General features: G+C 38.6%; 3 protein-coding genes across 4 annotated transcripts in view; 1 reads left to right on the forward strand and 2 right to left on the reverse strand.

The window, feature by feature from the left end:
• Positions 1-2,509, forward strand: part of LOC126399781 (MAGUK p55 subfamily member 3-like) — a 33,123-nt gene extending 30,614 nt beyond the window's left edge. For both annotated transcript variants that reach the window (XM_050060037.1, XM_050060038.1), the window contains 2 exons: positions 1,539-1,658; positions 1,839-2,509. In XM_050060037.1, the coding sequence (XP_049915994.1) occupies positions 1,539-1,658; positions 1,839-2,018 (300 nt within the window). In that variant the 3' untranslated portion in view covers positions 2,019-2,509. The remainder of the gene's footprint in view (positions 1-1,538; positions 1,659-1,838) is intronic.
• Positions 2,510-2,573: 64 nt separating this feature from the next.
• psmc5 (proteasome 26S subunit, ATPase 5) lies at positions 2,574-8,253 on the reverse strand. The gene is made up of 12 exons (XM_050060039.1): positions 8,174-8,253; positions 7,108-7,179; positions 6,930-6,999; positions 6,715-6,812; positions 6,571-6,627; positions 6,076-6,306; positions 4,873-4,999; positions 4,561-4,751; positions 4,324-4,422; positions 4,128-4,238; positions 3,959-4,045; positions 2,574-2,732 (listed from the first exon to the last, which is right to left on the reverse strand). Exons 1-12 carry the CDS (start codon positions 8,195-8,197, stop codon positions 2,679-2,681), a joined length of 1,221 nt encoding a protein of 406 aa, XP_049915996.1. The 5' UTR covers positions 8,198-8,253; the 3' UTR covers positions 2,574-2,678.
• Positions 8,254-10,146: 1,893 nt separating this feature from the next.
• smarcd2 (SWI/SNF related, matrix associated, actin dependent regulator of chromatin, subfamily d, member 2) lies at positions 10,147-23,902 on the reverse strand. The gene is made up of 13 exons (XM_050060513.1): positions 23,311-23,902; positions 20,916-21,109; positions 18,938-18,980; positions 18,492-18,614; positions 17,199-17,318; positions 16,406-16,501; positions 13,642-13,743; positions 13,386-13,547; positions 12,999-13,096; positions 12,588-12,723; positions 12,378-12,500; positions 11,528-11,629; positions 10,147-11,404 (listed from the first exon to the last, which is right to left on the reverse strand). Exons 1-13 carry the CDS (start codon positions 23,455-23,457, stop codon positions 11,351-11,353), a joined length of 1,500 nt encoding a protein of 499 aa, XP_049916470.1. The 5' UTR covers positions 23,458-23,902; the 3' UTR covers positions 10,147-11,350.
• Between the last annotated feature and the right edge of the window lie 979 nt (positions 23,903-24,881).

The raw sequence follows: 24,881 nt of genomic DNA on the forward strand, positions 1-24,881 counted from the left end.
TGTCGTCAAAAATGTGATCAAAATGTCATAGTATTTCGTATGTCGTCAAAAATGTGATCAAAATGTCATAGTATAGTATGTCATCAAAAATGTGATCAAATTGTCATAGTATAGTATGTTGTCAAAAATGTGATCAAAATGTCATAGTATAGTATGTCATCAAAAATGTGATAAAATGTCATAGTATAGTATGTCATCAAAAATGTGATAAAATGTCATAGTATAGTATGTTGTCAAAAATGTGATCAAAATGTCATAGTATAGTATTCAAAAATGTGATCAAATTGTCATAGTATAGTATGTTGTCAAAAATGTGATCAAAATGTCATAGTATAGTATGTCATCAAAAATGTGATAAAATGTCATAGTATAGTATGTCATCAAAAATGTGATCAAAAGGTGATAGTATAGTATGTCGTTAAAAATTTTGATAAAAACGTCATAGTGTAGTATGTCATAAAAAATGTGATCAAAACGTCATAGTATAGTATGTCACCAAAAATGTGATCAAAACATCGTAGTATAGTATGTCGGGAAAATTTTGATAAAAACGTCATGGTATAGTATGTCGTCAAAAATGTGATCAAAACGTCAGAATAGTACTTCGTTAAAATTTTTAATAAAAATGTCATAGTATATATAGTATGTCGTCAAAAATGTGATTAAAATGACATAGTATAGTACGTCGGTAATTTTGATAAAAACGTCATAGTATGGGTCATCGGTGGCTTAGTGGTAGAGCAGGCGCCCCATGTACAAGGCTGTTGCCGCAGTGGCCCGGGTTCCCGACGTGCCTGTGGCCCTTTGGTGCATGTCTCTCCCCCCTTCACGCTTGACTGTCCTATCAATTAAAGGCAAAAAATGCCCCCAAAAAATATCTTTAAAAAAACCCATCATAGTATAGTATGTCATCAAAAATGTGATAAAAAGGTAATAGAATAGTGCGTCGTTAAAATTTCTAATGAAAATGTCATAGTATAGTATATTGTTAAAATTGTGATTAAAAACGTCAGTATAGCGTGGCATAAAAATTGTGATAAAAGCATCATAGAATAGTACGTCGTTAAAATTTTGATAAAAATAGTATATATATATATATATATATATTATACTCTTATGTATATTTGTCGTCAAAAATGTGATAAAAATGTCATTAACGTTAAAATTTTGATAAAAACAACATAGGATGTATGTCGTTAAAATTTTGATAAAAACATCTCAGTATAGTATGGCATCAAAAATGTGATCCGAATGTCATAGTATAGTATTCCATCAACATGTAATTATAAAACATCAGAATATAGTGTGGCGTAAAGATTTTATTGTACAGTATGTCATAAAGTCTCACACAGTCTCATACTGACAGCTGTGCTGGTGCTGCTAGAGAACCTTACTGATGTGACACAGACACAGTGAAATTCCACTTCTTTTTTCATTACACTGACAGCTTTAATGAGAGGTGGAGCAGGGAAAACTATTGATATGCACACACACATTTCATGGCTGATATATACGCGTTGTTTTCCCCTCACATCCAGGCACTGAAGACTCTGCGTACTGCTGAGTTCAAACCATATGTCGTCTTCGTAAGGCCTCGCATCTATGACAGTCAAAGGAAACTACTCGGCTCCTCTTCCTCACTCAGCTCAGGGATCACAGTAAGTTGCTTGAAACTTAAACACCTTGAAAAAAAATGACCAATTTATCATGAAAGTTTAAATGCAGCCTTTTCTTAGCACCCCCTGGTGGTGATTAAATTACTGCAGGCTGTGCACAAATTACTGTAATTTAAAGGACTGCATTTTATTACTCAACACGTCTGTCCTTGTGCTCACTAGGAGGATGACCTACAGGAAATTAAACAGTCAGCTGAGCGGATGGACGAGTGCTACGGCCCTTGGGTGGACTATATCCTGGTGAAGGAGGACCCAGTCAGTGCCTTAGCTGAGCTCCAGGTCCTACTGGAGAGGGTGCAGATGGAGCGTCAGTGGGTGCCTGTGTCCTGGGTGAGGAGCTAGCCTGATGAGCTCGACTGTTCCATGTTGGATCAGTGGACCACAGCATGTGGAGGACAGATTAAACTGCAGGAGACCTCTGGAGGTTCTCAGTGTGTTGGAGTCATCCAGTGTTTACTGCCATACTAACCATTCCACATGTACAGATTTGTGATAGTAGGCTGAGTCACGTCAGTAGCTGCTATTTCATCAGTCTGAACATCAAGCAAGCCTCTCTGTTTTAGATTCCTCAGTGAAAAATGGCTCTAACAGACATGTAATACATGCATGTAGGAAGTACGTTCCTAAAGCAAGCTGTAGTCACAGAGCTGCACTCACTATGACTATGTAAGACATCTACTGTAATAGCAGCTATAATGTGAAGTGCCATATCGAGCATTATGAAAGAATAATCTGCAGACATCTTCTCACGCTGGAGACTGTACTCATGTTACTGTTACCTGACTTGGCTTTGACAAAAGTCTGTATTAAACAAGAGAATTGTGTTGACTCAATCTTTGGCACTGTTGTTTGAAGAGAATAAATGACTGAGAAATAAAACGCATACACCATCCAGTATTTGGGGAAACCATTTACTCTAGAATGACATTTATAAACCAAACCATAAACAAAAGGAAAATATACATATGTGTTTGCATTGTGTGCAGCAGTACACAAGGCCTGTTACTTCCACAGCTTCTTGATGGACATGTTCTTCTCGCTGTCTTTCTGCATCACCTGGTGAAGACAACAGGAAAACAGTCTTAATATGCGGCTACTAGTAGAAACATTTATTATACAAGTATGAAAATTTAACTTGACATTAAAAGCGTCAGTTCCACGTTTATATACCTGAGAATTTAAAAGAATACCTCAGTTCAGTTTTAAATAGTAAGGTTGTAGTGTTTGGGAAGTACTGAGCAGATGACGTGATAAATGAGATTGATTATACTGCACGAGATGTAGGTTTGGAAAGTATTTTTGATATATTTTTGCTGTTAATGCGGCCCCCTATAACTATAATAATTTATCAAGGTATCTTCGTTCACCAGAGGCATCCAAGAAAAGAGTTTTCCTCATGAAGTCAATGTAACACAGGGTGAGAAACTGATACACAACTGGTTATTTGTGGGGAGAAGTTTTCCTTTAAAGCTACAGTTGGTAACTCAAGAAAACTTATAATCGTATTTGCTGAAACTTTCACTGTATTCTGGAAGAAGTACATGAAATAGTCTGTGAAAAAAAACTCATGTTCTTCTTACTGTCTCTGATGCCATTTGCTAAAATCTAATGCGGCATGGTCAACAACAACCAATCAGAGCCGAGGAGTCTCTAATGCAACTGTCAATCATGTCAATCACAGCTCATGCACTGTAGTCAAACTGTCAATTAGGCAGCGATGATCTGTTACTGCACTGTCTATTTCTCACCTCAGATGTTATCAAACATATTTTAGTGCACTGTTTAGCTGTAAAATGAGACAGTTGGTTTGGCTTGTGGGCGGTGCTTTGTACTCCATTAAACTGTATCCAACATGGCAGCCAGGTCATTCAACTCCCATTTACAGCTAAACAGTACACTAAAACATGTTTGCAGTCATAAAATCTTGATTCATATTTGATCAGCGCTGCTTAGTTTGACCGCAGTTCAGGAGCAGTGATTGACATGATTGACAGCTACGTTAGAGGCTCCTCAGCTCTGATTGGTTGTTTTTATACGTGCAGTAAGGCCATTAGAAGCAATACAAGGCAAAAGAATAGGTATGGGAACATTTTTTCACAGATAATCGGTTTCATTTAGTGCTGTGTGAATATAGTGACAATTTAAGTAAATACTACATTTTTATGAAAGTTACCAACTGTAGCTTGAAGGTAGATACGGGGCCAGTGGTGTAAGACAAGGCTATGAAAATAGGACAAACATCTGAGCCAAGATACACTGTAAAAGAGAACAGTCGCACAAACCTTTGCAACAGCCATCTCAAAGTCCTCCTGGGTGACGTGAACTCTCCTCTCCCTCAGAGCGTACATCCCTGCCTCTGTGCAAACACCCTATAAATACACAGACGAGAAAATTAAATAAAACGCCTTCATTCACCACCCAGCTGCTACCATTCAGTGAGCTGATCCTCACCTTGACCTCAGCACCAGAGGCTCCAGGCATCAGCTCTGCAATCTTCCTCAGATTAATGCCACGTGTCAGGTTCATCTTCCTGGAGTGGATCTTCAGGATGTCCAGACGGGCCTAACGGTGCAGACGTACCATATGCTTAAAAACAAACACCTCCAAAGCATGTATACGTGTGTGTTTATACTGCTCAAGTGACTACCTCTTCATTTGGAGGTGGGAACTCAATCTTCCTGTCGATCCTGCCTGGCCTGAGCAGAGCTGAGTCCAGGATGTCAATACGGTTGGTGGCCATAATGACCTGAGACAGAGAGACAATTTTAATCAAATTAATAAGACTTCAAGTAACTATGAAAGAAATACGAAACATCTTACATCACATCTCTTGATCAAACAACAAAAAATAAAGGGATTTTTTACACGTGTGTGTGTGTGTTACCTTGATGTTTTTGGTGGCCTCGAAGCCATCCAGCTGATTAAGCAGCTCCAGCATTGTCCTCTGCACCTCGCTGTCGCCACCTGAGCCGCCCTCCAGGCGAGACGACCCGATGGAGTCGATCTCGTCCATGAAGATGATGGAGGGAGCGTGTTCTCTGGCCATGACGAAAAGCTCACGCACCATACGGGCACCTGCCACAAGAGAGGGAGAAATCAAGGTTATACAACCAGAGGGTTTTTAATGTTTTTTTCAGATGAGTCATGAGTGGAAATTAATTTGATTAAAGCATTTAGATGAGACAAAAGAGCTCACCCTCTCCAATGAACTTCTGGACCAACTCAGAACCGGACACCCTGATGAAGGTACAGTCAGTGTGGTGAGCCACAGCTCTGGCCAGCAGGGTCTTCCCTGTACCTGGGGGTCCGTACAGGAGCACGCCCTGCACACAAAAAGCAAATACTTAGATTAATCTATGGATTATTTCTCGATTAATCTTTGGCCTAAAAACACTGGACTTCAAGTGACTTCATTTGATGTCTTGTTTTGTCCAATTGACATTTCTGAAGCAAAAATATTAAATTAACTATAATCTAAGACCAAGGAAAGCAAAAAAATCTCACATTTGAAACCTGTAAATGTAACATTTTTGCTTGAAAAACATTAAAAAAAAATTTAAAAAAAAAAAGATATTTTTTGGGGCGTTTTTGCCTTCAATCGATAGGACAGATAAGTGTGAAGGGGGGAATGACATGTAGCAAAGGGCCACAGGCTGGAGTCGAACCCGGGCCGCTGTGGCAACAGCCTTGTACATGGGGCGCCTGCTCTATCCACTAAGCCACGACGCCCCAAAAAACATTTTAAACGCGTAATTATCAAAGCAGTTGCGGACTGATTTTCAGTCCATCCAATAATTGATTGCTTTTATCTATGCTTATATGCTTGCTCTGTGCTTATGTGCCCTTCTATGCACTGTGTTACTTTGCTACCATCTTTGTTAAACCAAATCTAGCTGCATGAAGGCTACTACTGCTGTGGACGGGGGCTGCAGCAAAATGTATTTTAAACACAGAAAAAAAATAATCATTATCAGTTTAAATGCTGTTTGATTTTATGTATGCGACACGGGGGTTTTCTACCTGTAAGTTTCTGTGAACAAACACCATGACTTGGTGTATAATCTTTTAATGTTAGCTGGCTTACATAGTTTGGACATTTTCTGAATGGTTTTGCAGGAAAATATTCTCAGCTCTTAGAGACACCTGCAACCTCTAACTAATCTTAAAATGTCATTAAACAAAAGGGCGCATACAAAGCAACCATAGGCTATGGTTTGTTTTCTTAATCATATACACTTTGCTAAAATGTCTCTCTATCAACTTCAGGAGCACACTTTTGTTTTTAGACCTGAACTTATCTCTGACCTCCTTATAACACAAGAGAAAAGAGGAATGTCCCCTTTAAAAATCAGTACAAAAAGTAATTGTACAGCTATCAGCGCTCTTGTCAGCCACCCACCTTGGGCTGTGCGATGCCCAAAGCCTCAAACAGCTCTGGGTGCTTGACAGGCAGCTCAATCACTTCCTTGATCTCCTTGATCTGCTTGTCCAGGCCACCAATCATTTCATAGGTAGAGTCGGGCACCTTCTCCACCATCATGAGCGATACCAGAGGGTCCACCTTGTTGGGCAGGATCTTGTGCAGGGTGTAGCTGTCGTTACGCAGAGCGACGCGGCAATTGGGCGTCACCTAATGGAGAAATGACAAAAGGTAAAAAAAATACTTAAGGTTAAATGTTTCCTGACATGAAATCCCACTTATCATAGTGACTGACTGTACAGGGGGCAAATATGGCTTGCTCTATCTGCTATTCAGTCTTGTGCTATGGTGGCTACAAGTGAAAAGCATCATGTCTGTTTTGTATTGTATTGTAAAAAAAAAAACAAAAGGGAAAAGTATTCAAGTGCACCTATTGGCAACCGTTATTTAGAGGACAATGACTACAATACTAACATCATTGATGTCAATGTTTTTGTCCACATCCACGACAAATTTTCCCTCCGGATGCACCTGAAAATAAAGAGGAGACATATTAATTTAAACTGTCAACTGCTACTCAAAACAAAGTATTGTACAAACTACAAGTACACAGCATACCTTGACCAGCACTTTCTTTTTGTCCATGACCCTAACCACTTCTCCTACGTACGAGCCCTGCTCCTGTAGTAACTGGAGCTCCTCACGAAGGAGACGCACTGAGAGACAAAAAGTACAACTTTAATATTTTCACCCATGGTAGTTATTTTACAGCTTTGAAAAATTAAATCATATTTTAAAATACACAGATGTTGGACTGATGAAGAACGGTGTACCTTTGGCATTGAGCTCATTTCTCTGTGCCTGCAGACGTCTGAGATTCTGGCTCTTGTCATTTACTGTCAACTGTTGAGAAAACAGGGGTTCGGGATTGAGAGGCAAGCAGAGGTTATTGTGCAATCTAATCTAAGACATATTAATGGCTGAAAGTTTGCAGATGAAAGATTTTCTTACCTGCAACTCTTCTATCTTGGACAAGTAGTACTGCCGCAGACCTGAGCCACCTTTACTCTCCCCCATCTCCATCTGCCGACAAAAGTAATCATCAAACTTTAATTAATATTGATTAATCTGTTTAATGCTAGTTTTACTTAATTGTTTGGTCTGTAAAATGAACAAATGTCCATCATTAGTTCCAAGAGTCCCAGTTTTGTGTTGAAAGACTGTTTTATCCAACAACAGCAGAAGTCTTAAAAATATCCAATTCACAATAATATGAAACAGCGAGAAGCAGCAAACTTTCACATTTAAGAAGCTACAACCAGAGAAAATACAGTTTTTTATGCTGGATAAATGACAATTCAAACAATTGATCAATTGCTGTTAATTCACTTTCAGTTGGTCGACTACTTACCAAATTGTACGAGAGACTAAATTTGTTAAATAATGCCAAATCACACGCAAATGTAATCAACACATGTCAACACTAAATGGCAACTCATTAAGCCTAGTTAGTCGTGCGACAGCGTTGAATTAATTTAGGTTTTTGAAGACAGCAAAACCCAGTTATACAGAGCCGGTTTGTGCAACAATACAATAATAAAGTGGGTTAAAAGTCAGTGTTACCTACCTCTTAATAATTACCTAGCTAGTTTATCTGCTGACTAACATTAGCCTAGCTAGCACTGGCTAACTCTGACATAGCGTTAGATGGGGCTGTTCAGTGATCCTAAAACTATTAGTTTTCATTCATATATTTAGTATCTAACAGCCTTTGCATATTCTAAACGTAACACGTGAAAAGACAGTTGCTACCAGTCATTCAGACCGTACACAGTAAGGTTTAGCTACCCGGTTCTTAGCTAGGTTAGCAACAATGAGACAGCAAACCGGCAGCAGCAGACTACACTTCAAGTGTTTTGAATGAAGTGACATTTCACAATTTAAGTTACAGCAGAGTCGCACAGCCATTCATTCTCACAACCGGTTAAAGGAAATTATTTGAGTCAAGGCGTAATGGGGACGCTTCTTTGATAATATAACAATAAAACCAACAAAACGGCTGAAAAAATACACCTACATGATCGACACCGTCCACCTCCATCTTGGAAATTTCTGCATCCGCTTCAGGAGCGACGTATTTCCGGAAGACTTCTTCTTCGGCGTATTTTTTTTTTTTTTTAAATGTGCTCATGTACACCTACAGACCTTTTTAAGCCCTTAATGTCCTCACTAACAAAAAAAGCAATGGACATTTGTTTTTCTTTGCATTTTTTCCCTTGTTTTTAGGCCTTTGCTGAACAGTGAAAAAGTCACTTTGAGGTCTTTGTGAAACAGAAAGAAAAAAAGAAATCAAAATTACAAACCATGTACCTTTATAATGCTAATATGTTGGTAGACTAACATACGTAAATTTATTTCAGTTTAAAAATTGTATGTCCTTACATATTGCCTCAATTTTGCCTCGAGTTTTAGCTCTGAATCAGACATTTGATGATCATTACATTTTTATGATTAAAAATTCATGTTAAAATCATTTATTGTTGATGTGTTCAATGAGGTCTTTTAAACTGTATGCTGTGTTGCCCTGTTTTCTTTCTCTCTTTTTTGTTTTGTATCGTTTTGTTCATTTTTTGTTTGTTTTCTGTGCTTTGTTGTACATTAGGTAGCCTCGTGTAACATCTTGGCCAAGGGACTACGGATGAAAAATTCTGGCATTTTTATACCATGGTTATTTATTCATTTGCACTGTCCCTTCTTAATAAACTAAACTAAACCATGGAATTATTTGTAGTATCAATATAAGTATTATTTCCACGAATTTATTCTAGATATTTACCTTTACAGTATTTTGAAAACATCTCAGAAATAGTGAAAACTCTTATACTAATACTTACATTTTTTTTTTTTCCATCAAACATATAATGGAATATCATTGAATATATGGTAGGAGCAGAAGAGAAATATCATCCTTTTTTTATCTCATAATAATTGTGAATTTATTATCTTAGCATCACTACCTACATACTAACAAAATGATTTCAGCATATATATATATATATATATATATATATAATGGATGACATTAAATGTATCACTTAACAACAATGAATGGAATGATCATTTATTTTGTAGAAAATTGTCAATTTTAATTATATTAACTCAGCTTCACCACCTTTTATATTTGACCCTTAGTAGTCTTTTATTTTTTGTATAAACTTACATAAAGTTGTTAAGTACGTTCTCTGAAACTATAACATGTCAAAAAAAAAAAAAAAAAAAAAAGCGCATACCTTTAACCTTTTAACGTTCCACTCAGCCGTGTGGTAGAGCACATTTTGAGTCACTGTATCTTAATGTAAAATGTGCCGAGCTCAACTCAACCTGATTGAGCTATCTTTACCATTTGGTTTAGGTATGTTGTGCAAAAATAATTACTAGATGTCACTGTTTCTTTGGATGGTTGGTCTCTTCAGTTAGCCTCCTACAGTAGGTCACAAAAAACATCACTCCAGGCACGAGGGCTCTGTGATGGGAATTTTAAAAAAAATCTTTTTCAGTCCCAACTGTAAACTGAGGTTTCCTCTGACTTTCACTCCTATGTCATTATCCTAACAACTTAAAATAATTTTGACTCACTTTACTTCCTCTAATTAAAAAGCTTAATTTACTCCTACAAACACATGTACAATCTATCAACAAATTTAATAGCTGCTGTCATACTTTGCTTTGAACCATTTTGATCTTACAAGCTGAGATGCAAATCTGTTAAGAGTGAGGGGTGTATTTGCTTTTGACCGTTATTTACGGGTTGGGAAACACGAGACAGGTAAGACAAGCCATACCTGTTGAAACTGCTGCCCTGAGGCCCCTGAGCTCTTCGACCAGCCCTAACATGCACACTAATGGAACCAGCCCAGCTTTTATCATACAGCTGAGGCTGCACAGTCAAAGATATGAATATAAGCCTACGCTATCAATATTAACAGTGCCATGGAAAAAAAAACATTTTATATGACACAGGTTCCTTTTTGGGATATCATGAAATAACAGACATTTGTAAGTATATTTATTGTAAAAAACAAAACAAAAAAACAACTCCAAATGTATAAAAGATAAAGGCATTTGATTGATACATAACATGCAAACATTTTAAAAAGAGGCTGTACAACAAAATATTTGTACACAACAATTCTCAAATTATAAGTGCCTGCTTCACAAAACAAATTTTGGCACAGCGAAATCTGTTAACACGGAATGTTTAAAGAGATCCAGAAAACCCTCTCATACAAAAACCTTAACAAAATAGCATTTCAATGAAAAGTTAGCTCGGGAAAATATAAACTGTACAAAACAATTCGGTGCATTTTAAGTGACACGCTACAACTGCCTATTTCATTAACACCAGGTAACCTTCTTCCGAGGTTTGGATCTTCCCTTCAATCCAAAGAGCCAGCCACTGTTCCTCTTCCTGGCATTAAAGACCCCCAATAACAAATAAAAACAGCATGTAAACATCCAAGAAGTACAAAAAAAAGCTGCTGAGTTACAGCTGGACAGAGTGGACTCAAATAAGGAGCTCAAGCTTTTCCCAAAGGAGAGCTGTCCTGAAAATCCTGCTTTCAAATTTCAAATTATATATCCACCAATATATATATATATAAAAAAACAGCAAAAAAAATATTGTTGGCGTAAAAGGCTTCTTATGTGTTCCTATCCAAGTCATCAGACATCATTCTTGTTCCTGTTTTTCCAGAAAATAATCTGTATTTTCTAAATTTGTTTTTGAAATAAAAAAAACAACATATATTTCTCACTAGGCATTGTTCCTTTCTAAAGGTTATGGCTTTCACATATGACGGTAAACAGACCTTTTCAAAACAGCACACAATGTGTTGGTGAAAAACACCTCGACAGCACCGATGCTTAAAATATCTTAAGCATATTGTACCATAAACAAAACATATTGCAAAACAAGGCAGCGGTTATTTGAACAGGCTCAACATGACAAGACAATGCAAGGCAAACATATGATAAGGGACGTGTTAATCATCACTTTGGTCCCATATACTTTGATTTTAGAACTGTTATCTTATATGTATCCCACTTAGAAGCTGGGTTATGATACCATGTCAGTGAGGATGGCTTTGTGAACATTTAAGCTGCAGCATTAGCTTATTTCTCTTTAAGCAAATTCCAATTTCGATTGTGCAGACGTTAACGTTTGGCGAATAAACTACGTCTCTGGAGTATGTCTTTAGGTGAGTCGGATGCCCAACACCTGCTCCAGCTCCTGCCTCCTCTGCTGCACCTGGAACAAAGATACAGATATTGTTAGTGCATTCAAAAACTTATGACAATCTACACCTTCCAATAAAACATATATCAAACATGTGCTCTGTTCAGCAGAGCAATAAGCTTTGTAACTCCTTACTTTGGAGTACACGTATCTGCCCACCGCCTCTGGTACCCAGGGCGCCTGGTAGAACTCAGACCTCCTCTCCTCCTCTGGGTTTCCTGTCACGTCTGTCATCAACTGATGGCAAAAAAAAAGTATCACTGAACACGAGGAACCACAATATCATGAATACAGAACACGGTTTAAATTCCGAACACCAAAATAATGTATTAAATGGTCAACTTATTTTGGCAGACAAGGCATTGAGGTCTCTCCATTTATTCTGAGCAAATGATTTTAATTTAGCTCCCGTCTGCTTCCATCTGACCATTGAAGCTCTGTTTAAATATGTCCTTTTGTTCAGTGTGATTCAGCACAGGTGTGTGTAATTATAGCACCTGTCCGCTGTTAATTTGCCTCAGTGAACCGGTCACAAATTACCCTTGCATAACAGCTAGTTTTTCATTTTGGAGCATGTTTTTATTAAACATTGGGAAACTTATGCCAGGAAATGCTTTTTTCCTCCCCTGCAAAATGCTTTCAAAAGAATTTTGAAATAACTCTACATTTGGGAAAGCGAACAACTGACTGCACAAAATATGTGAACAAAGACAAACATTTGTTGAGGTTGTCATGAAGATAATTGTGATGATACTGGAACTGTACCGTACTGCTCGGTGGAAACAGAGCTTCTGATACCTACAGTGCAACCATACTGAACTACTCTGACAAATATTTTCAGAAAAAACAAAAACAGCTCAAACTGTGGTTGGTATACTTGAAAACATAATGTATTTGAGCAATACTGTGTGTAAAATAAACAGCAGCGTGAGACATCCTGTGGAGAAACACACACAGTAGATTAGTAGCGGGAGCAAATGTTTACCTTCAGATCTCTGCACTGAGACTTGAGCCAGTCCTGGATGAAGTCCTGTGGATTGTTACTGAAGCTCAGCATGAAGTCCCTCTCAGTCTTCAGCTGGTTGATGTACTCAATCGTCTCATGGATCTGCGGTGAACACAACCAGCACAAATGTATATTTATCCTGAAAGGCCAGTGAGGTGCAGGCAGCTGTGACTGACAGACAGGACATACCTTCATCTCCAGTGCAGCAATTTCCTGCTGGTTGGTTGTAGAGGACAGGAAACTGGTCATTTGGCCCTTCAGTGGGTCATCCACCTCCACATCAATGTCATAGCACGCCGTCTTCTTCTGATCTGTGGGGTCCACACTGCTCAGAGACGCACAGACGGCACAACAGAATTCAAGTTGGAATGAGATAAGGGAGGAGGAGTGATGTTGATGCAGACTTGTAGTGCAGACCAGGAATAAATTTCAAGTCTTTGGAGATACTTTGAGAAATTCTACATTTTTAGAAAAACACTTCCAAGTTTTTCTAATAATAAATGAGATCCTGACAGAGGACACACACACACACACAATCACACACACACACACACACACACACACACACACACAGAGGGATAACGATCCACACTCCCATACCTAATCATGTGATTGATGATGATGGGGTCAGGGTGCTGCAGCAGGCCGGCCAGTTTCATGGGAATCTCTGAGAACCTCATGCGAGGACAGCCAAAGATCTGGACAGCATTTAGACAGAAGGTAACGCTTGTTATCCCTTAGTCTCCCTACAAGCATTAAAACATTTAAAGCCCAGTATAATATCTGTATATGAGCTACAGAAGTCGTGGAGTGCAGTGTGAAGCTACAAATGATTGACTGTATACATTTACTTATTTAGGAAACAAGTTAGGTGTTTGTATGCATACATTGATTGTTGATATAATACACATACAAAATGATTTTGACAGCATTTTCAAATGTCAAAGCAAACTGGGGTAAGTGGTAGCCTCCAAACCCTTCCTTTACCTGTCTGAAGTAGCGGTTGCAGTTGATGTACTCCTTCTCATGACAGTCCTGCAGCTTGTTGTTCTTGATGTAGAGCCAGAGAGCTTGCATGATGCTGGCCCGCGTCTGAGTGTGCACACCCAGCAGGCGAGCCAACCGCGGGTCCAGTTTGTACTGAGGGGGCTGAAGAGAAGACAAAGACAGCAGTGGTTAGACATAAAAAAGGTAAGCAAGAAATAAGACTGTTGGAGAGAAGATGACAGCAAAGTGGTGGTACCTGGTGGTCAAGCATGAGCAGGAGGGTGCATTTAACATTCACGTCGCCGGGCCTTTTGACCTGGAAACCGTCGGTCTCCTGAGTGGTGGGCATTCTGTGCCACTGAAAGATGAAGGAAAGAGATCAGATTTATTCATTTGGTATAATTAATCCAAACTAAAATACATTAATACAATAAAATGTTACATTCATTAAAGCCCTCTGCTTGCTCTTCCACAGATACTGGTTAGGTCCCAGTTTTATTAAATGGTGCAATCATTAGGTATCTATGACCATACATTCTTTCTTTCACCACTGTTGTTTTTGTCTAAGAGATACTCAGTTATGTAAATTCAGCCTTGCAAAGCCTGACCTATCTCGTGCTGTGCCAGTTCTGGAGACGAGTCTGGCTGAACACATCATAATTTCACACTAAGGACAAAACACTGGGTTGTTTCTGTTTCTTTAAATACACTGTTATGTCTATAAGCTTGTATGTGTATACATACATGTCTGTCTTTGTTGGGCACTCTGGTGCAAAACCTGTTTTGCTTTTTTAAAGAGCTATATAAATGAAATAAACTTGAAACCTAAACCAATCACAATCATCTGGGGCAGTGCCAAGCTGTGTTGAGAAGGATATTGTTTGGGAGGCGAGGACTGACATAAAAATGGCCAAATTCCCCTCAAAAGAAAACACCAAATAATACATTAAAGGACATTTTAGCGTGTAGGTTGCTAGCTGGGAGATTGTTGTTTCATACATAGCACTAAAACAAAGTACGAAGAAAGGTCCGGCTATGGGAGACTTGTTTCAAGTAGCGAGAGGGATATTTAAAACAATAGGCAACCAGTGACAAGCCAAACCAGAATCCTGCATCAGGTTGGGGGACGTGCGAAAAAGGTGATTTGCAGATGTTTTTTTTGTTTTTTTTTCCTGGCTCAGACCTGGGTGGAAAAAGGCCTTGTGGGTCTGATCGCGGATGTTGGATGAATGATAAATATATTACAATAAAATGCTAATAATAATAATCTAATTTAATATTTTACTGTTTGAATCCTCTGACTTTGTATGTCGGCTCTGTCTTCTACGCCACCTGGAATAATCAGGTGGGACACTGACAGGCATGTTGACTGTGGAGATGTGCTGCTCAATATTATTAGAATAAGCAAAAAACATTCATTTAAATTTTATTTCCTGAATTACCTTCGTTTTAAAAAGGGTGCCCACACATTTTCACTGAAAAATTGCAGAACTCTTACGTGATTTTTAAGAAAAAATCATTATGGGGTCATAATGATTTTTTCTCTTGCCCCACTTGCCAGGCGTTACTCCAAACATATCAGATTTAAACTCTGTTAAAAAATAATTTCAGCCAGCTGGAAAACATGAAGAGAAAGAGGCAACGCCAGGAGAAAATGAAGAAACTTAAGTGATGGCGAACAAAATGTTACACATTGACACATATTAGAGCTACGCTACCTTGACAGTTACAAAAAATACATTTGCCATTATATTACATTAGGTGGAAGGTTATACATGGAGGATTTCATGCAGTCATTTTATTACACATTAAAAAAAAAAAAAATTCTAAAACTTTCAATGATTTTTACTAATTCCATAATTTTTCCAGGCCTGTAAAATGTGGCAATGAAATTCCACAACTTTTTCCATGACTGTGGGAACACTGTTTAAATACTAATATCTCAGTTTCATTTGTATGAAATGCCCCAAAATGATCACATTAAACATGCTGCCTGAGTCTCTGTCTGCTGCTTGCAAAAAGAGTTCTCACTCTCTTGGAAAAAGACCAGTAAACCAAAGTTAATTCATTGGATTAAAGAGTTATCCATAAGTCTACCTCTGAAAAAGATTACATACATCATTAAAGAGAAACAATCACTCTTTAAAATCAATCTGTCTTTGAGTTTGATGCAAGGTACAAACAATAAAAGAACTACATGAATATAACAATATTGGAACCCTCTTCTTTTATTGGTTTCTTTGATTTTATTATGTTTAATTAATTTTTTTTTATTATTGTTGTTTGCATTTTGTTGTCTTAAAAATGTCTGAAATGTAACAGAACAACGGAAGGTTGTTGAACAATAATCTCTGTGCTTTTGATATTCTTTTAGACGAGAACACAGTTGCTTCGCTGTTCTTACAAAGTATTTGACATTTAATAAAGATATTGCTCGGAAAAAAAACATGCTGCTTGACCGAATTATTTAAACGCCGCATGGTTATTATAGAATTTGTGGTTTCAGGTCAGGCAGCGGATTGGGTCGCGTTGCACAACTAACTGGTCATAAGTGTGGGTGGTGGAGTGGGTGCGGTATTGCGTGTCCAGTTGAAGTTCAGGAATGGGTGTTGAAAACCAGACCCCTCAGAGCTCTGAGCCAGATTATGTAAACTGGACTCTTGACCATGCCAAAACATGTTTTTGTACAGAAATAAAAAAGATATGATAGAACATAGTAACAAACAAACTGATATACTGATATAAAGGGCTGGTTTAATCCTGTCTGTGGATTAATTCAAACTTAACTCACAAGAGGTTGGACTGAACATGGTGGGACATCTTCCAGATTCAAGAGCTCTTAATCAAAGAAATGATTGGTTCAAAAAGTTTTAATGTTTCCAGCTGAACTCCACTTACTGACCAGAGCTAAAAAAGAAGTGTACTGGGGCTGTTGAACCAATAGCAGAACATTTTGGTGTTCGTGCTCTTAAAATGTTCTGAGGTTGGTTGCATCACATGCCTTCAAAATGACGTCATACCTCTACTAAGTGGTTGTCAGGTCCATAGAGCTCCTTATCGAGCTCAATCACCAGGCTTTTGAAGAAAGACGAGAACTTCCTCTTCTGCTTGCCAGGCTAGGGACAAAGAGAAAGTGTTAAAAGACAAAGCAACAAGATTGGTATCTATCTTTGTCTTCTCACTGTGCTGTGTCATTCTGTGCAGCTGCATTGTTTAGCTCTGACCACTTTGGGGGTGGCGAAGCACAAAACTAGACGAGTAGAAAAAGCTGTTACGCCCCCACCCTCTCCAACGGCCTGTTTAAGTCTGTTTGCACAACATGACCCCTTTCACTCCTTCCCTCACATCCCTTTTCTTCTTCTATTACTCCATGCACAACTCCTACGCATGCCTAAACCAAATGAGCCAGAGGAGAAAAATTAACTGAAAAGAAAGGAAAAAAAAAAAACTCCTTCATGTGGCCTCAGATGACACAACGAGTTGAGCTGGAATTGATGGAGGGAGGGGAGGCTTGTCAGCTCATGGTATGTAACGGCCAGTGGTTTCAATTCCTTGTTTCAGAAAGAGAACATGAGCTAGTGTGTGTGTGTGTGTGTGTGTGTGTGTGTGTGAGGAGTTGTGGGGTGGAGTGGGGAGAGCTGTAAACACACATCTGGTTGCGTGGTCTGAGCCAAAGACAGAGGCCAACCAGAACTGAGTGACTGAAGTTTTCAGAAACACAATAACACGGACTGAAATACTTGGAATCAGACCACACTGGGACAATGGTGAAACAGAGTGAGGAGATCCAAATGAAAAGAGTTTCTCACGTACTTCCTCCAGAAGTTTTCCCTCCACTCTCAGTTCCCAGGAGGACACCTTCTCGGCCTCCTCGCCCTCCGGCTTGCTGGGAGTGTACGTGTTCGAAATGTAGATCCTGAGCTTGCGTTTTTGCTGCGTCATGGAGATGAACAAGCAGATATATCAGGAGCTTCAGTCAGAACTGTTTATCAAACAAAAAATTATACAAATTCCTATAGATTCATCTGGGAATAAGACTCTTTTAAAACTGCTCCTGTTGAATGGAGAAGACAGATCTTCACCAAACATGGAAGTCATACATTGGTCAATCAATCCTTCATTTGTTCTCCAAAGGCTAGTCAATGTATTTAAAGGTCCTGTGTGTAGGATTTAGTGGCATCTACTGTCAGAAGTGGTACACAATATTCATAACCATGTTTTCCTTCGTCTATAATCACCTGAAACTAACAATCGTTGTGTTTCGTTAGCTTAGATTGAGCTGTTTATTTCTACAAACAGAGCAGGTCCTCTTCTACAGAGTCCGCCATGTTGTTCTACAGTAGCACATAACAGACAAACCAAACACTGACTCTACATAGGGCTGTTAGTGTTTTCGCATCGGCTACCAAAATTCTCCTACATGCTTGACACATGGGAGAAAGTTCAGTTCTGCAACCTCACCACTAGATGGCTCTAGATCCTACACTCTGGACCTTTAAGGCAGAATTTAGTGTATGAGTTGTCTGGAAACTGTTCTCAACATGGAGGTGGCTGAGCCGGTGGTTAGCAGCTAATGGTGCTAACTACAAAAAACAGCGCTAAATAATGGCAACAGTGCTGATGATTACATGATGATGCCTTTGCAGAATCGGCAGTAACCACCGTATGAATGCTGTGCACAGCTGTGGTGATGAGCTAGCCAGTGGGTTACACACATACACTAACATGCGAGTACGGCTGGATCGGTTTACGACAATGAACCACAGAGCAGCTCGGATTACTGTACACACACAAAGAGAGCGTGACTTTATTCTCTGCTCAGGACGCCAACACTCTACTATATCTTTGCCTTGCAAATAGTAGTTTGCTTTTATATTAATGCTCTGAATGTCGTATACAGAATGTTTAAATTCCCTCTCTATACTGGATTCAGATAAACTACCTCCCTGAAAAAGAGGGACTCAAAGGAAATGATGCATGCATGTAATACAGCCTTAAAATCGTTAAACTTGTGACTAGGAAGCACTTCATTAAGCTGTAAAGTCGTCTCAAAATGTCCTTTTCATCACTTTAGAGTCAGACAATGTACTCATTATGAAGAGGTACCATAATGGGTTTCTTGATGGCTTCCTGAATCTCCATACGCTTTCGGGCAATGGTCTGATCCAGTTTCCTTTCAAACGCCAAGAGATCCATGTAGGCCTGGGACTCTGGGACCAGGTCTCGGATCTAGAGAGCAAACAGCAGGACATGAATATATCGGCAATACAGCCAACTGCAAATGAACTGAATCCATCTAAGGCTGCAACTGACACTTTGGATAACGTATACATTTGCTTATGTAGAGTATTGAAAAGGGAAAAGCAACCAAGAATCTTACCTTTATTCGATTTTATTTTACTTTTTAAAGAGGCTTTCATTAAGAAAAAAAGATTTCAAGTTTCAACTATAATAAAGTGTAACGTTTTCTGAGAGATATACCATGACAATCTCAAACCGATGCAACACTAAATCCACCTTAAGTATGATTCAGAGGGTCAAAACTTTCTTACCCGCTGAGGAAGAACCTTGTCCGCCATCTTGCGTCTCTTTGCCCTGAAATCACACAGTAAAGATAATACACAAGATGATTTCCAAAGTATTAAATATGTTTATTTTGCCAAAACAAAAAACCCCACTCATACATGAATTGACCGAAACATAAACCATGTGCTTTCTCTGAAATACATCCAAAATCCAAAGGCTGAAAATATTTCTTAGTCAAACAAGGACATAAGTGTTGTGTCACCATTTAGCACCTACCCTTTCAAAAGTGTGACCTCCATTAACTAATTTAGAGAACCTGACCACACACAGGATTAACAGAAAGACCTCATTCACTTCATCCTGTTATTAATTATTTGTTAAATCTTCACAGTGCGATAACAGAATCTTCATTCAGTCGCCCCTAATGAGCACCTTAAGCTCTGACTCATCATCACTGAGCTGACTTCATAAAAGCCATTTTGTTTTTTCTAATTAAATTACACAGTTCCCCCTCAGAGTAACTAAATCTAATTCCCGAGCTCTTTAATGACAATTTAGATTGTTGCTTCAAGCGCTGTGGAACATCAATCTGCCTTTACTGAGGATTTTGTTATGAGATGACGCTCGAGAAGACAAGAGGTTCATTGTGGACGAGGCTGTAAAGCTGCCTCACATCACGGATCACCACATTTACGAGCGTGGCATCACTGAGCAGTTTGAAGTCAAAAATACCCACGAGTCGTGTGTGCTGCTTTGAACGCAGAGACCAGTCATGAGATACTCTATCCTCGTGTCTGTGTGATCTGAGCTGTGTTTTTAATGGCGCAGTGACTTCACAAACAGATCGCAGAGAGAAAAACACGTCCCAGATGAAAAGCGATGTTGTTACATCGTTAACGAGCCACAACAGGCAAAATTAGCCACTGACTCTTTATGACTACATGACTACAACGGGGTTGTGTATGAAAATATATTTTTATAATTCAATAACAAGATGCAATTCTTGGTTTACTTGAAAAACATTCCCTGCTGGATGTAATTATGTTCATTTAAGTACACAACGTACTGCTGCACTTCGTCGTGGCTGAGGAAAACATTTCTTGTAAGGTCCTTAAAGTAATCATGTTTGCTATAAACCTGCTTTGTAGAAAAGGAAGAAAACACATTTTCATAATGAGGCGCTCCTCTTTAAAAATTCATGATCCTCATGAACACTTTTCTGGGATCATTACATCTTAAAAAACAAAATAACAATACTGTGATGAAACCTAACTGTTTGATTTGGCTATGGCTTCACACCCGTTGTTTGTTTTAGTCAGTCAACATCAGAAAATGAGGTTTTGTATCACTACAACTGGAGAAAGACATAAGCGAAGATTTCAGAGGAGACGCAGGGAACACATCCACCACAATATCTAAAACCATTAATCTAGCAGAGGACTTTAATTTTGGCAAAACTGAAGACATTAACACCTCAATTTGATGCAGAAAATTCACAAATGAGTGCATAAAAATTCAACAGAATGCAGGAAATTAAGCATTTGATGCTCATAATTTTTTGTCTGAGGACCCCAAACCTCTGTTTCATGTTAAAATGTTAAAAAGAAATATGCACCCTTGACTTAATGTTGCAAGAAATGTGATGTGAATAAAAGAATTTGCAATATTTCACCTGTATTATAGGGAAATAATTAATGGTTCATTCATTGTGTTACTGTAGCTACAGTAAAAAGCGGCTTGGCAAATTTTTTTATTGTTGAGTAGATCAATTAATTGGTAACAATGCTTGTCACCTTTCTGTAATGTTTTCCTGATTCTGTAGAATTTATCGAGAAAAGAATCCTCAGATGAATCAACAGTGAAAACAAGTAGCATCTCTTTTTATATGAGTCTACACCTCCCTGGTTTGGCCCCTGGGCTGTCTTGATCAATCAACCTTGCCATTATTCCTCTCCCTCTCTTCTCCTCCTCTCACACAAACACTCTCACATCTCCACGATTTACCCTCGTCTTAGGCCTCCCAGCGCCTCTTGCTGCTGTTGATGCATATGAAGGAACCGTTTCCTCGAGGCGTCCATGCTCGGAGGCCCCATGCCTTGCCGCATGGACATGTTCCCACCACCGTAAGAAGGACCAGGCAGCTGACCCCCCATTGATCCCATGGGGCCTCCCACTCTGTTGGACGGCATCCCTGGGCGCTGAAGAAAAGAAGGTTAAGAAGAATTTTCAAGTAGTGAAGAAAACAAGTGTCTTTCTCTGAACCTCTCCAGTGCTCACTACTTTTGTTTTAAAGAAAGTTTGAGTTGTTATAAGCATGCTTTATATTGTGTTTACCTTTTCGTCCTGCAGTACTGGTTTATAAAAGGTGGGTTTACGCTCCAAGTGTGATGTTTTTGATATCAGATTATGGAGGGATAATTAGATGGAGGACAGACATATTACTCATAGTAAATAAAAACAACTCAGGCAGCGAAAAAAATGCTTGTATAAATACACAGTAGGTTTGGACAATACAGTGATATTACATCAATACTGTGATATGAGGCTAGATATCGTCTTAGAGTTTGGATACTGGAATATTGTAAGTGTCTATTCCTGGTTTTAAAGGCTGCTTTACAGTAAAGTGATGTAATTTTCTGAACTTGCCAGACTGTTCTATTATTTGCCTTTACCTACTTAGTCATTATATCCACATTACTGATGATTATTTATGAAAATCTCATTGTCAGGGTGGCCACAGGTCCTTAAATAGTCTTAAATACACTTTTAAAAATAAAAATAAAAGGCCTTTAAAAAGTATTAAATTGTCTTAAATTAACATTGGATGGGTCATAAATGTTTTTTAGTCATGTCACCGCAAAAGTTTCATGTGTTGGCGCTATGGGAAACATAATTTTAAAAGGCGGGAAAGACTGTTTGAAAAGGGGAAAGACTTTGACACAATATGCACACAGTGCCCTTAAGTTCATCCGCTCTATACATTTAGATCACACAAAGAATATACATCGTTACAATAAGGCTTTGCTGGCCATTTCTGGTTTTTGACCGGACTTCAATGTGTTTACTTGGAAAGAACATATAGTTTGCTCCCAAATTTCACTTAAAGTGATACTATAAATGTCTTTAGAACTCCTAAATCTAATTTGTCTATATCTGACATTATCAGACATTGTGACTGTGTAAATGTTTTGTAAAAGCACCGACATTCAACCCTACAACATCGCTGCAATATTGATATTAAGATATGTGGTAAAAAAAAATATCGTCATATTTGATTTTCTCCATATCTTCCAGCCCTGATGCACAGTATGTGTAGACTGGATAACGTAGAGAACAGCAATTTGCTAAGTCCTATTTTAGTTGTGATGTTTCATAGTGACGTGCATGAGTGTAGATTTCCGTGGGGACACATGGGACACGTCATCCTTCAAATGTTTCGAACATGTGCATTTGTCTCACCCCAATAAAAACATAAAAGTAGCACAGGACTTTTACTTTGACAAAGTTTGAGACACTTGCACAGTTAATTGATGCAGAAAAGGCACAAATTGGTGCATACAAAGTCACCAGGATGCAGGAAATTAAGTGCTTGATGCTCAAAATTTTCTGGCAGAGGACCAATCAATGTTGAAGTGAAACCTACACCCTTGGTGACGTGTATGCATGTGCTTTTTCTGTGATGTCTTGTATATATGTGTAGTAGTCTGACGTAAAGTATAAAGCATAGTATAGTCTGGAATACACCAAATTTAATTGCTTTATCATCAAAGTATATGGCTTAAACAGCTGCTTACTTTGTCTGATCCCTCTTTTAACAGAAAACAAACAAATATCTGAACCCATATGGCTCCAACAAACATGAGACAGCTGCAATGGTGCATAATAACTTAAAACCACACGGAGCTGCAGGTGGTGGTAAAACTGGCACAATATATGCAGGCTTAGCTCTGACAGATGGTGGTGATGATACACTTACTTTTGTTTTCAGGCTAACTGACAGGAGGCTGAGGGCAGCCACGTGATAGTCTCTTTCACACATGCACAAAACACTGTCCTGTGATACTAATTATAATCAAACATAAGGGTACACAATGACCCATCACTGTGAACACCATATTAAAAATGCTGCATTCAATTTATGGGTGGCACGGAGTAATTACCTTTACAAATGCGGAAGTGGTGTCCACACCTTGATATTTTGGAGATTAAAAGCTTTAATGGTTTTCTTATTATGGTGCTTTTGTTTCAACTTAAATTTAGGACTGAATGTTCTTTGAAAAGCAGCCAAAGTTATGTAAACTTTAAGGGGACATAGTGGAATTAACTTATCAGAAAACGTTACCCTCACCTTTAGCTCAACACACAGCTTTTCTATTTAATAAAGATTAATTAAACCGACCTGGGGGTACTGGGGAGCGGTGGTCATGCTCCGGGAGTATCCCGCCGGAGCCTGCGGCATACCTGGCATCCTCATGCCCGCAGCGTGCCCAACATTCATGGGGCTCACATTCATATTCATCGGTGTGAATCCTCCTCTTGATGCCATCTTCCAGATCCACAAGTGGTTTAAAAGTGTCGGAAACTTCTACCAAATTTCGCCCCAAAAACGACTTTGGGAAGCTGCTAACTACCCGTCGCCGGTACGAGTCCCAAAGTATGACGCTAACTGAGTAGTTACTTTTAACGAGGTCGTGTTCAGGTTTGACAGCACGCGCACTGTCAACAAAAAGCTAGCTAACGTTAGCTCGCTTCCGACCGTTTCAAGTTCCGGGATCTGCTTCTGCCTACAACTGCTTGTTTTCTGGGCAGCAAGTAGCAGTTGTTGTGTTGTTCGTCTCTCCTCCTCTTGTTCTGGAGTCTTAACATCGCTAACTATCAACTATTTGCGCTGCGTGGCCGTGGGAAGGCATACTAACGCGTGACTTGTGATAAATTGAGTGTCTAAAGCTTTACCAAGTATTCTTCTAACTGCCTACACGCACGGTGCCAAATGATGCCTTCAAGACTGTCGGAAATTTTAATGTTCAAAATTTCAGCGCTCAAAAACGACTAAACCTTCAACTAATCTAACAGAAACTGCTCCGTATGCATTGGAAAAATAAATAAATCCCCACAGCAAATGTCATGGCTTCATGACCTTACGAACACACATCACCTAGAAAGAATAAGATACACTTTCATGGACAAACTTTCATATTTTGACAAGGTTTGGTCACCTCTAACTCATCATCTGTGAACTAAAATTGGCATTGTGAGGGAAGGGTAGGGCTGGTGTGGTGAGGATTGTCCCTTTTCCCCTTTATTATTTATTTATTTATTTATTGATAGTATGATTTTAATTTAATTTTTGATTTCTATTTGTGCACTTATTTTAACTTATTTTATTTTATGTCTATTTTAATACCACTGGGGGGGGGATAACGTTTTTTCTATTCTATTATTATTATTATTATTATTATTATTTTCATCTTATTGTATTGTGTATATGTACGCATGAATACTTTATTTTCTCAGTTATTACTGTTCAGTATATGTTGAGAAAAAAGGAAAAAGAGCATATTACGTTCAAACTGCATGTATGTGTATTTAGATACAGTACTTGCTCATTTATGTGGTGACATGCTTTGTCGACAAGCTCAAATAAAACACATTTGACAGACAAACTGATCTAACATTTATCCCCTATGTGATAACAAATTAAAAAGGATGCTAAGCTTCACATTAACTTTTTACTTTTTAATTTCATTAAAGGGATACTTCAACACAAAATGACCTTTTGTGTATTGATTAGTTGTGTCGTGTTTCCTTGAATTTATGAAGAAAACTGCTTTTCTTGCATGCATCCACAAAACACAGCAAAAATATTGATTTACTGATTGATATGTAACCATGTCTAACAACAGTAAAACTATATCAAAACATCTCTTTGCAAACTCATGTAACTCATGTAGTATAATTCAAGTCTCTGCA

The sequence above is a fragment of the Epinephelus moara genome, chromosome 13, assembly GCF_006386435.1.
Source record: "Epinephelus moara isolate mb chromosome 13, YSFRI_EMoa_1.0, whole genome shotgun sequence".
Lineage (NCBI taxonomy): Eukaryota > Metazoa > Chordata > Actinopteri > Perciformes > Serranidae > Epinephelus > Epinephelus moara.